The sequence below is a fragment of the Xenopus tropicalis genome, chromosome 3 (genome assembly GCF_000004195.4).
Source record: "Xenopus tropicalis strain Nigerian chromosome 3, UCB_Xtro_10.0, whole genome shotgun sequence".
NCBI lineage: Eukaryota > Metazoa > Chordata > Amphibia > Anura > Pipidae > Xenopus > Xenopus tropicalis.
In genome coordinates, this window is record NC_030679.2 from 31,295,398 (window position 1) to 31,313,453 (window position 18,056).

Below are 18,056 nucleotides of genomic sequence, written 5' to 3' on the forward strand. Positions count from 1 at the left end.
TGACTTCCACACCCCTTGGAATTCACCCAGTTCCATCTCTAAGTGAGACTTAAAATTGTGTCTGGTCTGATAAAAACCAGTGGGGGCAGTTGTAAGAATAAATAACATTAGTCCACATTTCCTGGGCTGTTGTGTGGGTAGTTAGATCCTTAGCAGGAACGCCTGCAAACTTAAAAAATATTATTTAGGACCAAGCCACCTTTGGTCAGCTTACTCTTATGGACTACACACACTGTGGCCACTGCCTTCACAGCAGCACCAAGGCAGCACCCTGTCCAGGAGAACAGAAATAGTCATGAACCTGTTGCTCCACTGGCCAGCAAGTGCTCATCTTTCTTGTGCTAAGCACAGAATACCCCATGAAGAAGCCCCAGTTCTACTTGTTGCCAAACTTACTGTTAATCCTTACTCCATTTGCTGTGATGGCACAATAGACCTTTCTTTACTCTTCTTCACCCAAGACTTACCATACTGGTAAATTCTATTTTTGGAACCTTTTTCAGCCAGCCAGCATGTAGATTTTGTGCCATAGGGTAGCTGGGGAAGCAGCTGCCTGAACACAACTGAGCTGCCAAGCCTGTCTCTTTTGTGCCTGCAAAGGGTGCAATTTCTGTTCCTTCCTCACTGTAGTCCACTTGTCCCCAGGGGCCTTTTCTCCAATAATTCTAGCTTAAATGGTTATAATAATCATGACTTTGCCCAATGTGCTGTAGGTTGTATCTAATATAGTTAGTCACTCTTTCCATTATACACAGAATCATTGTGATCAATCCTTCTTCATCCATTAAGTTTAAACATTTTGTAATACCTGCCTGACTAAATAATCCAGAGGAAGGCAAAAACCACATCTAAAGTCTTTTTAGTTTGCCTCAAAGGGGAAAAAAATCTTTCTTGAGGGCAGTCGAACCAGTACCTGGATCTACTAACTAAGCTATTATCAGCAACTTTTAGTTTTCTAACTTATTAAATAGGCATCCAACCCTTTGTTAAAACTACTGAGTTTATCTGCCGGTCACTTCAGGAAAACAATTCCACAACTTCAGTATGATTAATTGATTCATTTTAAAAACAGGATGTTTCCTAATAATATCCTTTTATCCCATTTAAGTACCATATTATCTGTCAGCCACTGACAACTTGTTGTCTAAGCCATAGGTGTCCCTCCCCTGTAACCAAATAGCTAATTTTTTAATGGAGCCACACTTCAACCCACATCTTTTTACTATTGATATAGATTTTTGGGGGATTAGTCTTTGCAAGTGAAGCATCTTGGTTGCTGATTTACATTTTTTAGTATTTATAGGCCCTAAAATAAGTGTCCCACTTTTTCCCACTATGAATTGTTATTTTTCATTTTTCTTTAATTTTTCATTTATAATAAATTCCTTATGGTGGGTCTTGTCAATAGCTGATTAATTTAAATCTCCTATTATTAACCCTTGCCCAGACTTGACACTTTTTCTATTTGCAACAGAGCCTCCTCTTGTTCCTCTTCTTCTTCTGTAGCATACTCTTACAACTTTGCAACTTTCCTGCCCCCTTTTACTGTCTGCAAAGAGCTTGATCCATGAGACTTTAACCCTTTTATTCTACTCCGCAGCATCTTCCTTATACTGAGGTTTAAATCATCAATAATCTATAGACGTACCTCTCCTCTTTTTCAAATTCCCCATCTCTCCAAGGCATGGTATTCTGTATTTACTGCCTAGGGGTGTTTCTCTTTCAGCTGTTTCAGAAATGCCAATGAAATCATATTACTCATCCAATGCCATTATATCTAGCTCTGTAATTTTACCAGCCATGTAAACATACATTTAAAGAGTCAGTATACCACCCTTTTCAGCATCACTTCAATGAATAGGGCTTGTGGGGAGCATACTTACTGAGACTAAATATGATTTTGATCTCTTTTGCTTAACATGGCAAAATGTGATACTGAAAGTAAGATCAGATTCTGCTTCAGGTTCTTATGAGTACAATCAAAACAAATCATCAGTGCAATGAGAAACCATTTGTATTAACAAATTCCCTTTCCCTAAGCTGAAGTCTTATACCCACAATTCTCAGCCTCCGTGGACCTCTATCTTTCCACTGAGAATGAGGTAGGACCACTACCTTTCTCATTACCTCCAGCATTGCCTTTTGGGCCTCATACTTCTCCTTCCATCCCTCGCTGGCTTACCACAGCCATTTCTTCTAGCATTGTATTTCACTTGACCCCACAGCCCCATCTCCTCATCCTTGGAAAATGTGAAGTATCACATTGAAAGCTGTCCATCGGCCTCAGCCTTCGTCATTCTATTGCACTGACCCCAAACTAGTGCCCCTCAAGGCAAAATGTGGCAAAATAGAGCCACTACATGACTCCAGGTGAAGAACCTCCTCAGCAGCCCTTTGACCTCCATCTCCATGCATCTCTGCCCAGTGGCCCTAAAGTGAGGTAGGCTTTGTGCTCATCTACTGATACAGCTGGACTGGCACTTGTAACCTCTTTGCCCAGTAAAATTGTGGCTTTCTGGCCAATGCTGCTTTTACTGGGAGGAACTCTGTGGCCCTCCAAGACCATTTAGCTGACTCTTCTTTTCTACTGACTACACTATATATGGGGAGCAAATGGAAGTACAATTTGACTTTACACAAGCTCTCTGTTTTGTTTTACAAAAACAGTAGTGCTGTCACAAGACTGGTTCAACCCTTCAGAGAGGTACCCAGAACATAGAACCTTGCTCTACCCACTCCTTCAGTGAGAGCTCTCCCTGTACCTACTCACTGCCCGAATGGCCATCAATCCTCTTCTTCACCTTGCTATATAAATAATACAGCAATTAGTGTCAGCAGATAGAGATCCAAAAAAGTGTTTTCTGAAAACAGCTAGAGTGAGAGTCACTGGAACAGAAGACAACTGCATTACAGAGCTTAGAGTGACTACTGTTTGGTGCAAACTAGGTAGCTAATAGTCAGAAGCTTGGGATGAGGAGAATCATTGGTTATTTTTGGATGCTGGTTAAGTTTCCTGTAAAATGCGTCAGTACAACCATACCCCTGCTAGGGATAAATGCAGTAGGGAGAGTTTTTGGGTAATGACATGGTTCTACTTGACAAGGATATGGCAATTATGTTTTTTTTTTTGATGCCAAGGTATTTTAGGGAATTTTATCTGCTGCCTAAAAGGCAATTTCATGCAAGTGACAAAATGTCCCTCAAGCATTACACAGGGAACACAGGGTTAACCCCAACTCCTGCTTGTTAGCGAGATTGCTGCTCTGGCATGATAGTCCATAATTCCAAACTAGTGGACTTTTAACATTCAGATTTTTCTACTATTGATGAAAGCTGGTTTAAGTTTTAACTGGGAGTAAGAAACACATAAAGGCTTATTTACATCCACAAGCGCAAAGATTAAAATGCACTCCTTTCTCCTCCCTATAGTTACTCTGCCAGCCCAGGTGGTTGCTCAAGGGTTCCCTCAGCACCCTTAGTTCCCTACAGTTCAAATGAGCTGAAATAATAGGGCACACGTCATTTGGACGGCAAACACTGTAAATTATGTCAATGAAAACTGATACCAGGTAATGGTACGAAGCACACATGCAGTTGCATTCATATTGGCGAATCCTATGCAGTTGTGGTAAACAGTGCAATTGCATCAAGAGAATTGCCTGTTTATGTCTGCAGTGATGCTGGAATTCAGGTGTGTAACTATAGAGGGGGGCCTGGACCGCAGGGTCTGCTTTACAAAAGTTCAACCTTCCCGGCCAGTTTTTACAGAAAAAATGGGGAAAAATTAGGCTCCTCCCCACTAGCTCACATACATGCCTGCCAGAGGCGGAAGAGCACAAATGTGAGCAGGGCCCCTCCAAAGATTTTCTTTGCAGGGGGACCCAGTGACAGCTTGTTACTCCACTGCTGGAATTCTGGGGAAAAAAGGTTGCATTGTATGAAACAGACATAGAGATTGCACTTTGCTCACTGCACTCACGGATGTAAATAAGCCCTATAGGTTTTAAGGTGTGGCGAATGAGTGAAAATCCCAAGAAACCAGAATGACTTAAACCAGCAGTCAGTAAGAAGCTCCTAATTACACAGTATAATTACTGAGAACATATTTTGAAAGACATTTGAAATGCGATGGAAAGATTTAATCAGATTTACAATTTTAAATAACATGCCTTGTTGACTGCCTACGATGACTACAATCAAACATGGGCAGCCAAGTACTGATACTTCGCTATTTATTTACCGTTATCTGTTGCCTTAGCATTCAGTCTCAGTTTCTAAAATGTTGTTGGTTAAAAAAAAGTTCTTATTACATGTGTTCTCGAATTTGCCAAAAAAATATTTACTGAGTCGTTGCGTGCACTACAAAATGTTGAAAATGAAAATGGTGTCTGATGTATATTGAATGTGTATGTAAATGCGGTAATAGTATGGTAATGACACTATTTATGATAAGTAGCAGAATTGAAAACAAAACTGGCAATTACCATTGAAGCAATGTTGGTCTAAAGCTGACCATACCAGGCCAGACATGGTTGGGCAGTTTGGCCAGTTTAGACTGTACTTGCCATTTAGACCTTGTGGATTGAGTCTTGATTCTGCCAATTCCGTCATTGATTGGTATAATGTACAGTATACATTATATACACACTAAGGCAAGGGCACACTAAGGGGCACATTTACTAATCCATGAATCCGAATGGGAAAAATTCGGATTGGAAACGAATATTTTGCGACTTTTTCGTATTATTTGCAATTTTTTTGTTACGAATTTTTCGTAAATTGTTGCGACTTTTTCGTAGCTGTTACGATTTGCTCATATATTGGCGCGACTTTTTTCGTATTGAGCGCTCGTAAACGGTGGGCAAACCTTTCAGACTTTGCATGATTTTGGAAGCCTCCCATAGGACTCAATGGCACTCTGCAGCTCCAACCCGGCCCAAGGAAAGTCTCCCATAGGGCTCAATGGCACTCTGCAGCTCCAACCCGGCCCAAGGAAAGTCTCCCATAGGGCTCAATGGCACTCTGCAGCTCCAACCTGGCCCAAGGAAAGTCTCCCATAGGACTCAATGGCACTCTGCAGCTCCAACCCGGCCCAAGGAAAGTCTCCCATAGGGCTCAATGGCACTCTGCAGCTCCAACCTGGCCCAAGGAAAGTCTCCCATAGGGCTCAATGGCACTCTGCAGCTCCAACCCGGCCCAAGGAAAGTCTCCCATAGGGCTCAATGGCACTCTGCAGCTCCAACCCGGCCCAAGGAAAGCCTCCCATAGGGCTCAATGGCACTCTGCAGCTCCAACCTGGCCCAAGGAAAGTCTCCCATAGGGCTCAATGGCACTCTGCAGCTCCAACCCGGCCCAAGGAAAGTCTCCCATAGGGCTCAATGGCACTCTGCAGCTCCAACCTGGCCCAAGGAAAGTCTCCCATAGGGCTCAATGGCACTCTGCAACTCCAACCTGGCCCAAGGAAAGTCTCCCATAGGGCTCAATGGCACTCTGCAGCTCCAACCTGGCCCAAGGAAAGTCTCCCATAGGGCTCAATGGCACTCTGCAGCTCCAACCCGGCCCAAGGAAAGTCTCCCATAGGGCTCAATGGCACTCTGCAGCTCCAACCTGGCCCAAGGAAAGTCTCCCATAGGGCTCAATGGCACTCTGCAGCTCCAACCTGGCCCAAGGAAAGTCTCCCATAGGACTCAATGGCACTCTGCAGCTCCAACCTGGCCCAAGGAAAGTCTCCCATAGGGCTCAATGGCACTCTGCAGCTCCAACCTGGCCCAAGGGAAGCCTCCCATAGGGCTCAATGGCACTCTGCAGCTCCAACCTGGCCCAAGGAAAGTCACGATACTGAAGCTTGAATGAATCCGAAACTTTCGTACTCGGCGCGACGGCTACGAAAAAGTTGCGACAATTCGCGCAAGTCATAACGCTACGAAAAAGTCGCGACAACTTACGAAAAAGTCGTAATGGCTACGAAAAAGTCGCGACAATTTACAAAAAAATCGCAAAATACCGATCATTACGAAAAAATGCAATTGGACGCTTTTCGGACGTTCGTGGATTAGTAAATGTGCCTCTAAGTGTATTGTCCACTTTCCTCTGCAGTCTTTTTTTTTTTTTATAGAGGCAGAGGAAAACCAATCCACTTTTATGCGCACATCCCCACAGCTCCATTGACAGGAACGGTGTCAGCCTGAGTGGAGCTGCACATATTGGCACAAAAACATGAATGTAAGCATTTTAACACTGTTATCTACTCCATGTAGCTCCACTCAGGCCAACGCTGGGCCCGTCAATAGATCTACTGGGATGTGCACATAAAAGTGGATCCACTTCTCTCTGCCTCCATAAAAACACATGCGGAGGAAAGCAGACAATCAGCCTAGTGTGCCCTTGCCCTAAAGCTGAATCGTGATTGATGGCAGCTTATTTGCCTTTACGATTTTCTATGCTCTTCACTTATAATAACAAAATTGTCCTCTGAAGTCAAAGCATATAATGTGATTTATTTCTATTGTGGCAAAGTATACACTTTTGCCAACAGCTTTATGTATATAGCTTTAAAAGGATAGTTGTAAAACTATATTTGTACTACAACATATGCTGCATTTTTTCCCTTAAATTGTTGTGTGTTTTATGCAGAGTGCTATCTAATTTAATATGTTATTACTAAAGGCATTTTGTCAGGGTATACTAATGTTATTTCTCAAGAGTATATCACAATGTTTGTGAATTCTTTTTGTAAATACAATATTTGTGCAATGCAAAAAAAAACCTGGCTATTAGTACTGTTATGTAAATCAGTTGATGGTTTATTGTTCCGCTGTATTGATGACTGTTAAACTATTGTCAGTGTATTACCAGAATGTTTTGTTCCGCGGCATTGATGGTAAAGAAGAGAGTAATATAAGGTGTCTTAACATTGTGCACTATAATTGCACTTTTCATTATCAGGGATATTTTTCTTTGTTCAGAAATGTGCATTTTAATGTGATTATTTTTTTTTGTATAAAACTTAAACAGTGATTCAAATGTAATCTATACCTCGTGTTTGTTTTTCTTACTAAACAGCTTGTTTTCTGCACTGTAATGGCTTACAGATTGCCAGGAAATTCAGCAAAGCAAATTTAGAGATACTCACAGATTTATAGAAAAGTTAAGATGTGAGAAGCTTGAGTGAATGGTATTGGATGAGCAATATACAGGTATTGGACCCCATATCCGGAAACCCGTGATCCAGAAAGTTACGAATTATGAAAAGGCCATCTCCCATAGACTCAATTTTAATGAAATAATTCACATTTTTAAATGTCCTTGTTCTTTGTAATAATAAAACAGAACCTTGTACGTGATCCCAACTAAGATATAACGAATCCTTATTGGAGCCAAAACAATTCTAGTATTAATAGTATTAATTACTGTTTAAATATTTTTTTTTAGCAAACTTATGTTAGGAGCACCCTTATCTGCAAAACTCCAGGTCCCAAGCTTTCTGGATAACGGGTCGCATACCTATATTGTAATTTTTTATTGCTGAAACTAAACTGAATGACAGTACCAGGGCAGTATTTATAGCAGGCTGTACAGCTTTTTAGGGTATGGGCAGGGTAAATAGAAATGCAAGGGTTGTGTGTTTGTCAAGCGTGACTTAATGGGGAGCTGTCACCATAAGTAATAGTTCCAAATCCTTTTCTTTTCCAATCGCAGCAAGCAGGCAGGCCCTATTTTGTGGGCACTGATATTAAGGAAAGCTTTGCATCATCCCAAAATCTTGTGTATGTGCCAGAATAGGGGACCTGATACCCAAGCTACACAAATTATAGACAGTGAGCAGAAAGGGGGAATGAGTGCAGTGACATGTAGGAAGTGCACAATTGAAAGCAAAGGTAGTTGTTATGCCTGAGGCATAGAGGAGGGGCAGGCAATATATGACTGACAGCTAACATTATCAAATACCTTTCTAACAGGTATGGATGATTCAAATTTTATACAGATTTTTATTTCTGGGTGACAGGTCCCCTTTAAATCCCAGTGTATAGGAAGAACTTCTTACAGAATTACTATATAAAACGGAAGCAATATGAGTAGAACACTCCAGCGACTGTAAGGAAACAGGCACAGTAATAGTGGGAGTATTCTGCGGATTCTCAGGTGAGTGAAGAGGACAGTCGATCAGCTCCTCTTGCACATAGAAGAGGCTTCAAGTTTGGGAAAAGACTTAATGCTCTGTATTTGTTTCTATGAACAGTAACTGAACCAGCAGCACTGCCAATACATTTCACTGAAGCACGGTTTTAAAAAATTGTTGCATGATAATTTAATGTCACGATGCTGAGGACCAACTAGAAAGCACAAGTTACAAATAAACCAGAACAAAGCGGTTGTTTTATGTTAAATGATAGTGGAGTATGTAATAGGATTTAGAACCAACCTATGTGGCATGGGAAAACCTCAAGTCAGAACCTTCAAGGGGTCAGTCACACCTTTAAGGTGGCATATTTATTATAGTGTGTAAGCCAACATCACTGGTGATTCTGCCCATAGCAACCAATCAGATCTTTTGTTTTGTTTTATTATAGGCCTGAGCTTGTATACATACTGTATATATATATAGACACTAAAACAATTGTTTGTATATAGCAGAATACCACAGTGTAAGAGATACAGGTATGTGATCTCCTTGGGATGCCTGATATCCAGAAAGCTCTGAATTACGGAAAGGCCATCTCATATAGAGTCCATTTTAAGCAAATTATTCAAATTTTTCCCTTTTTTCTGTAATAATAAAACAGTAGCTTGTACTTGATGGTAACTAAGTTGCCGGAATCCATATTGAATCCATTCATTTTAAACCTTTTTCTTAGAAACCTTACGGTAAAAAAAAAAAATCTCCTTATCCTTTTGGGGGAAACCTCAGATCTCAGACCTGGATTTACTATATTCATATAAATGCAGAGTATAATGCTAAAGTACCTAAAATATGCACTTGGAGTTTTATTATTATTTTTTCCTTTTTTTTTCCAGAAGAAAGCTGCCTTGAAGACAAGTCGATGGTCTGTCGATTGGGAATTTTACAGCGTTACTGCTCAGTGCCCGGCTACAGCAGAATGTGTTGTAAAGCGTGCAACGCATCCCAGTTGTACAATGACTCCAAAATGAATAGCAGTAGTGATCCAGCACTCCCAATCCCATCGCCTCCCACTCTCTATAACACTACTGTGACATTCACCCCTGATTACAAGCAAAATGTTTCAAACCCCAACATAACTGACCAACATAATAACAGGGTCGACGTGCCGTACAAAATTCAGGAATTACAGAACGAAGTGCCACAACTCAACGCCATTCCTCGGAGAAGATCCACATTTGGAAGGACAAAGAACCAAAGAATTCAGCAGCTAATCGCAGAGAAGGTCAAACAGGAGTCAAAAAGGAAGTCGAACTGATCTCAGTGTAAAAAGTGTTACTGTCTTTTTGAAAGGAAAAAGTAAAAAAAAGAATGTTTAACTAGACAAGAAGCAACGACAATGGTGCTGTAGTAAAACGATAAGTTAAAATCATATTCACACAAAGCTTAACCAAGCAGTATCGTGGAAATAAGTACTGTTAAACACATGACATCCTAGGTCATCGTATTTAAAGGGAAAATATGCCCCCATTTTCAGTATGAGCTCATTCAGTTGGGCTTATGTAGAAAAGGTGCATAAACATTATTTAATCTTCCAGAAATAAAAATAACTTTTTTTTAAACAAATAAAAGCAAATCCTGATACTCATATGAACCCTTTCCCAACCCCATTAAGGCTCACAGTGTCATGCATCCCCGCCCTCACCTTGTTTTACTGTGAGTGATGGATTCTGGGTAGTGATGAGTGAATCTGCCCCGTCCCAGGACAGTCCCGTTTCGCTTCGCTGAAAAATTTGTGAATCTTTCAAAAGATTTGCGAAACAGTGAACATGTTGCGTGCGACTGACTTCTTTTGATGTCCATGACTATTCTTTTGAAGTGGGTGACAATTTTTGAACATGCAGCGATTTTTTAAAAAAAAATTTCATCCGTTTCACAAAACAATCCACCAATGGCGAAACGCAGAAATTCGCCGCAAATCCATGCCTGGCGAAACATTTTGCCCATCATTAATTATGGGACTTAATCTCTCTCTGCTTTCAAAGTGTGGGGTGCACAGATTGTCTAGAAAGCAGAGGCACTTCACATCCCAGAATCCATTACTTCAAAATGGAATAAGGTGAGGGTGGGGTTGCATGACACTGTGGGGCTCATTTATTAACACTGGGCAAAAATGCCTGTTGGCAGTAACCTATAGCAACCAGTCACCAATTGGCTTTTTTTCAGCCAGCTGCAGGTAGAACAATGAATGCAACAATTTGATTGGGTTACTGCCCATGGGCAAATTTGTCCAGTGTTGATAAATGTCCCCCTGTGAGTCTTTGTGGGGGGGGGGGGGGGGGCAACTATTCATACAAGTATCATGGTTTCCTTTCAGTCTTTGGAACAAGGTTTATATTTAATTTTATAAATTCAGTTTAAAGGAGAAGGAAAGTTATAATAGCATATCTGATACCCCCGGCTGTTCTATTAGCAGATAACTGCACAAGCCTGGGGAGCTTCTCTGCAACCACCACGGAGTGATCGTTCACTTCTGTCGTTTTCTCGGCGGGTACACATGTATAGTAGAGTGAAAATGCTTTACTTTCCATGGAAGAAGGAATAGGAGAAGAAGATCGCTCTGTGGTGCTTGCACCCCGGGTCAGTACGGCTTTGTGCTGACAGGAGCACTGGCCCTGGGTACCATGTAAGCAGTTTCCTTTTCCTGTCATTTCTGGAAATTCAAAGTTGACTGGAAACTGCAGGGTTAAGTCAAACAATAGTTACAATTGTGACATTATGGTGCCACGGGACCCTAGTGCAATACGTCTTTATATGTCAGTTATCCAGTGACTGCCTTCATGTGGTGCTCTTTTCATGCAATGTCACCGATTATACCCAGACTGTTACAGTGTACCATTTGGAGTATTTCGCTAAATTAAAACGCTGCATGTGCTGCTGCTTCTTCTGAATTGCTTTCCCTTTTCTTCACACAAAATAATGTGTAAACTGGAGATCTAGGTTAGTAAGACACCTCACAGTTACTGTATGTTTCAATAGGACCTGTTTGTACCCTGCATAATCACTCACCAGCGGTTATTTCCCGTGTTCGATTCGCACTGCTTACTGCCTGAAAGTGACACTGGTTTTATCCTAATCCTGAAGGAACCTGCAATGAAATACTGAATTTTAAAAAAAAAAATCAGTGTTCTGAACAAAAAATATTTTTGCACTTAATAAAAATAAAGAAAAAAAATTATAGTGTGTAAAAAAGATTTACCTCAGAAATATTATATTTCTTTTTTTTTGTGCATTCTGTAAGGATTTATTAAAAAGAAAATGACCAATGAAAAAAAAATCATGGGAAAATGAAGGTCCAATAGGGGCTGTGGGAGTGGCAGCCAAATGCGCAACAGATCAGGTGACGTGGCACCTAGGGATAGGAGTTGGGAGCCTGCAGGAGCGACTGATCTTACTGGAGAATTTAGTAAGGACTGAACAGCGTCAGACCAGCCTGGCAGGACCATGGGAAAAGAACTGGTGGACTCCCCTCTGACCTCCCCTCCAGATCCCTGCCTCATTGGAGATCACAAGATATGCGCAGTGGAGGGAGTGGGGTTGCAGCATTGCATATTCTTTGTAGGACTTGACGATGACCTCATGACTGGGGTGGGAGGCGCTGAGGTGGCAGCTCTGCTGGGCCCCGGACCCCCCAGTCCAACTCAGGGACTCAGGAGGGGTACTAGGAAACTATGGAACAGAGTCAAGATTTGTATTGGGCACGACAGGTTCCCTCTTAATTAGGCACAGACAAGGCTGGCACCATAGGCAGGTACTGCTGGTAAGGGTAACAGGCAGGATTGGCAAGACAGGCAAATACTGGTTTCAGCAAAAAAGTTCAAGTCCATGCAAATGCCAGGGCAGGAAATAACAGTAGTCAGAGTACATGAGCCTCTGTTTAGGCTGTAAGCATTGGCGTCAGTGGGGTTTAAATGCACAGAACGGTGCTGACATGCTTCAGTGTGTGATAGTTTAGGCCCAGAAATAGATTTAGGCCCAGAAGGGGCTGCTGTGATGCCATAGGCATTCACTATTGGGCCGGATGGGGGCTGATTGGGTCTTACGGTATTAGAAATTCTAGTGCCTATTTTGAATCTTATCCTGGACATGGTATCGGCACTGACTGGCTAATTTGTGCATACACTGACACAGCCACTACATGCACATATTGTTCTGCCTCTTCTTGCCTTCTTTCCTTTGGGACCACTTGTTATAGTTTATTTCTTTGAATGGCATTGCCTATCCATCTACCAGTGATATAACCAGTAGTGTAACTATAGAGGAAGCAGACCCCATGGCACAGGAGAGCCCAGACCGCAGGGTCTGCTTCCTCTATAGCCTAGAATTCCCCCCACCCAGCCTTATTTAAATATTCAGGCTTGGCGGCGAGAGCCAGCTGGCCAGTGGGGGAGCAGGTAAAGCGGGTGGGAGCTACTGTGCAAGTAGGGCACCTCTGAAGATTCTTTTAACTAGGGACCTGTGGGCCCCTGTTGCAAATTTTGCAACTGGGCCCACTCGGCCAGCTCAGTCATAAAATCTGTGCCCTGATGTATTTGACCCCCAACTCCTTATCCATATTACCCCCAAATACTTAATACCAGGCCCTGGGACATGTCCACTCATGAGGGTTGCTTCTGCCATGAACCTTGCAAAAAAAAAAAAAAAAGCTGTCTCTGCTAAGTTTAAGAGCCACATTTATGTATTTTAAAATGGACATTTGGCTCTTCTAGTGCAAAGACTACACTGGCACTCTCTGCAATAGCAATTCGGCCACCTCTTGGCCCACTTTGATGCTAAAGAGGTAAGTGCATGGTGGGTGGAGGGTGGCAGCACCTCAGAGATAACATTGCCACTCATACCCCATGTCATCTGTGTGTATCTCTGTGTACTGACCTCTTTATATCTCTTAAACTTCTGTAACCCTGTTGGTAAATGTATATGCTCACAAGTGTATGAAATGGTGCCCTCGTTTGTTAGCAAAAGACTTGAGCCTCTACTTAGTATGGAGGAACATAATGCTCTGTAAATATAACGCCGGTGCCTCCACTCAGTATGGGACTGGGCATCACAATGGCGCACAAAAGGGTACAGAGAAGATCCAGTTTAAAAGTGTGTGTATTAACAGGAATGAGTGCAGATATGGAAAACTTCCTTTTTGGATAAAGGTCACAGCTGTAACATATGTCAGTAAAGCCGTCTGCCATTCCCAGTGTTCCCAGTCTGCCCGTGTGTGAGTCTGCCCGTGTATGAGTCTGCCCGTCTGTGAGTCTGCCCGTCTGTGAGTCTGTAGGCTTTAGTAACTGTGTATTAGCTGCAGTTTTACATTTACAAACTCTTGCATTTATTGGCTTTCAGACGCCAATTTAGTTGCCAAGTCCTCCTGTAGTTCAGAGCCATGCAAAACCAAAATGACGCACCCTCCCTTTTGCAAACAGACATTACCTAATCATGCAATTACACCTATTTTCAACGAAAGTGCAGAAAAATAAAAACACACCCAGTGGTAGTGATTTCACTCTTGCTTCATTATTTATGAGTAAGAGTGTTTCAGCGCCCTAGCGGATGAAACCTATTGCGTCAAGGATTCGACATTTACAAATGATGGACATTAATTGGAAACATATTTTAATCCTGGGGGGTGACGGTGCAGAGAGAGGAGAGCCTGGAAATGAGGGTCAGTAATGTTTAGGGGAAATCTAGCTGCTTCGAGATTAGTCCCAGAAGTGCCTCCTTGCTTATTGAAAATATTTTCACCAATGCAAATAATAAACACAGTGTCAGATTTAAACAAATCATTCGGTTATGGGGCTCAGAATGCAGATCAATGAGCAGGGCCCATGACTTGATGCTGGAACCTGATACCATGTGAGTCATTATGTTTGCAATATTTTATTCTGCTGTGGGGGTTGGTTCTGCTCATTGAGGAGTTGCCTTTATTCAGACAGAAACCAGATGTCAAGGGGGGGGGGGGAGAACCTTATTTTCAGTTGCACAATAACTCCTCTGGGTAATGGGTCAGAAAAAATATATATGAAATGTTTTTAAACATTTAAAGCAGTAGACAGTTTTGGTACGTGTGGTTTACTTTATGTGTAGCATGATGTATGCCTCGATTTTGCACAGATAATTAGCCGCTCTGATATCCAGTTTGTAATAGGAAAAAAGGAAGCAGCTTATTCATATATATACAGTATATATCATATATAGTGAGAGGAAAACTACAGCAATTTAACTGGATGTACTGTTACATAGCGCTACTTAATGTGCATATATGTATTTATATATATATATATATATATATATATATATATATATATATATATATATACATATACATTTAGACATACAGTACAGGTATGGGACCCATTATCCAGAATGCTCGGGACCAAGGGTATTCCGGATAAGGGGTCTTTCCGTAATTTGGATCTCAGTACCTTAAGTCTACAAAAAAATCAATAAAACATTAATTAAACCCAATAGTATTGTTTTGCATCCAATAAGGATTAATTATATCTTAGTTGGGATCAATTAAAAGGTTCTGTTTTATTTCTACATAGAAAAAGGAAATCAGTTTTAAAATTTTGAATTATTTGATTAAAATGGAGTCTATGGGAGACGGGCATTCCGTAATTCGGAGCTTTCTGGATAACGGGTTTCCGGATAAGGGGTCCGATACCTGTATATATATTACAGAGAAAACAATGTACCCCCTGTTGTAAAATATAAGGATACTAGAAGTCACCAAGGAGTTTCATGACTATATAAAAGCACGATGCTGAAGGCTGAGTGCTTTTATACAGGTCATGGAACTCCAAGGAGACTTCTAATATCCTTATATTTTACAAAAGGGGGCACATTATTTCTTATAAATCACAAGTTTCAGTGATCACTCAGCACCAGTTATAACTGATGGCATCACTAAGCTCCGTTTATAAGGATATCATTTACATTGTTTTATATATAAATATAATGTAGTGTAAAGGGCACACACCAAACAAAAATCTGTGACCTGGGTGTTGTTTAGTTGGTTGTAGTTTAACACAAACTTTGAAAAATATAACACTTACAGGATTTATAATGAAAAAATCCAAAACTTTATTGGTGGTTCGACGTTGCTGTCCCCTTATGGGCCTTTAAAAAGATAACTAACACAAAAAGACCCAAACTTAAATAGACTAGGCCAGGGTTCCCCAAACTTTCTTACTTGTGAGCCACAGTCAAATGTAAAAAGACTTGGAGAGCAACAAAAGTTCATGGAGGAGCCAAATAAGGGCTGTGATTGGCTATTAGGCAGCCTCTATGCACACTATCAGCTTACAGGGGGCTTTATTTGGTAGGAAATGTTGTTTTTATTCAACCAAAACTTGCCACCAAGTCAGTAATCAAAAATAACTACCTGGTTTGGGGGTCACTGAGAGCAACATCCAAGGGGTTGGTGAGCAACATATTGCCCCAGAGCCACTGGTTGGGGATCACTGCCCTAGTGTATACCCCATGTTTTGGCACAAAAATACTTCATAGTGATGTCATCACCATAACAATTTGCAACAGAAATGACCAAATAATAAAAACATGTCAAATATCAATTATATCATATGGGAAGTGATGGGTACGATATATAAAAGCCACCCAATGCAGTGCACATTACAAGCAACATCTTACTTGTATTGTGTAGGAATAATCCATGGCGGGGTAGGAGAGACCAAATGTAATTAGTCAAAGGGAGGCTACAGGAGAGATCAAAGCGTGCCAAGGAACTGAATGATTTTGGACTACTCGAGCGTGTCCTACATACATACTGCAAAGAAAATATTCAGCAAACACACACCCAGTTATCCATTTACCACAGCAATGTCCAGGTTACTTGTGTGGACTTGACTGTGTACATACAACTGGGGTGGTGGGCACTAAACTCTACAGAAAGGACAGTGACATCTTTGGAAATAGCCAGGGACAATATTACCTCTCCTAAACCTAAGAGTAGAACTAATGAGCACAAGTTGTATTTTATTTCTCAGTGTGACACTGACAGCCATTGTCTCAGGGAGTCAGTTAAGAAATTATGGCCTTTGGTTTCTTTGGAAGATAAATTGCATGTTAGGAGTTTGAGACTGCCCATTATGGCCTATCAAAGGGGACCTAACCTCAGAGAATTATTAGTTCGCACTAACATACTCCCAGAGAAGCCCACATTGGATACATGGATACCCAAACCCAAGAATGGCTGCTATAGATGCAACAACTGTGTGCTTTGCAATTATGTTTGGGGAACCATAAAACTGCAGTGATCGGTACACCTGTTGTGTGGCATTGTATTGTAAGCATTATATATTTGACATGTTTTATTATTTTGTCACTTCTGGTGCAATTTTATATGGTGATGACATCACTATGATGTATTTTGGGACAAAAACACGTGGTATACACTAGGGCAGTGCTGTCCAACTTCTGTGGTACAGAGGGCTGGAATTTTTCTGGTCTACATGGCAGAGGGCCGATAATGGAAGACACTTTTGACCACTACCCTTTTTAAACTGCACCCACTTCAAACCACACCCATACGCTACCTTCCCTATGCTGACTGTGTGTGCCATACTCTGCCTGCCCTATGCTGCCTGTGTGTGCCATACTCTGCCTGTCCTATGCTGCCTGTGTGTGCCATATTCTGCCTGCCCTACCCTGTCTGTGTGTGCCATATTCTTCCTGCCCTACCCTGTCTGTGTGTGCCATACTCTGCCTGTCCTATGCTGCCTGTGTGTGCCATATTCTGCCTGCCCTACCATGCCTATGTGTGCCATATTCTGCCTGCCCTACCCTGCCTGTGTGTGCCATACTCTGCCTGCCCTACCCTGCCTATGTGTGCCATATTCTGCCTGCCCTACCCTGCCTGTGTGTGCCATACTCTGCCTGCCCTACCATGCTTATGTGTGCCATATTCTGCCTGTCCTACCCTGCCTGTGTGTGCCATACTCTGCCTGCCCTACCCTGCCTATGTGTGCCATATTCTGCCTGCCCTACCTTGGCTGTGTGTGCCAAGTCTGTCTGAGGTGTGAACAGGTAAGCAATGTGGGTGCTTACAGTCTGGCCCTGAGGTGTGAACAGTACAGGGGATTACATGTTTAAACAATACGGGGGGATTACAGCCTGAATCTGAGGTGAGAACCATGCAGTGGGCCAGTTAATCTCAGTAATGATACCATTTAAAGCTTACACAAAGGTAGAGAGTCACAGCAGCCATACAGGGGGGGCACACAGAGGTGGGCTGCATGTGGCCCGCGGGCCGCCAGCTGGACAGCCCTGCACTAGGGTATTAGAGTTGGGGTCTTTTAGTGTGTTGGCTATTTTGATAAAGGTCCATAAGGGGGCCAAAATGTTGATACACAAATAAAGCTTTGGATTTATTAATTCTTGAAATTTAATTTTTCCCTTGGTTCAAAATTTAAATTCTAATTATGGTTTCAAAAACTTCGGTATTTATTAAGCGCAAAAAAAATTCTCAAAAAATGACGCGTACAGCAATTTTTTTTTTTTACTTGGCACCATTTTTGCATTTCACGATTTTTCCGAAGCGAAACGGGACAGATTCGCTCATCACTACTGTTTATAACTTAAAGCTACAACACATCAGTCATATTAAAAAAATACAATAAGCCCAAATGATAAAAACCCACTTACCATATATAGTAGCACTGCATTTCCAAACTGCAAAAAAAAAAACCATTAACAAAAAAACCCCATGCACAAAATAAAAAAAACGCACATTAAAGCCCCTTAAACTTGCATAAAAGAACAGCCGCAGAGATTCTCCACTACGAACTAAGAAAGCAGAAATGCCCAAGCATAAATATGGCTACCTCCTGGGAACCCCAGGGAGTCTTGTATCCATTTCAATTTGCCC

General features: G+C 41.7%; 1 protein-coding gene across 1 annotated transcript in view; it reads left to right on the forward strand.

The window, feature by feature from the left end:
- Positions 1–9,503, forward strand: part of adamts2 (ADAM metallopeptidase with thrombospondin type 1 motif 2) — a 151,444-nt gene extending 141,941 nt beyond the window's left edge. Inside the window, exon 22 of the mRNA XM_012959749.3 lies at positions 9,016–9,503. Within this exon, the coding sequence (XP_012815203.2) occupies positions 9,016–9,437 (422 nt within the window). The 3' untranslated portion in view covers positions 9,438–9,503. The remainder of the gene's footprint in view (positions 1–9,015) is intronic.
- The last annotated feature ends 8,553 nt before the right edge of the window (positions 9,504–18,056 follow it).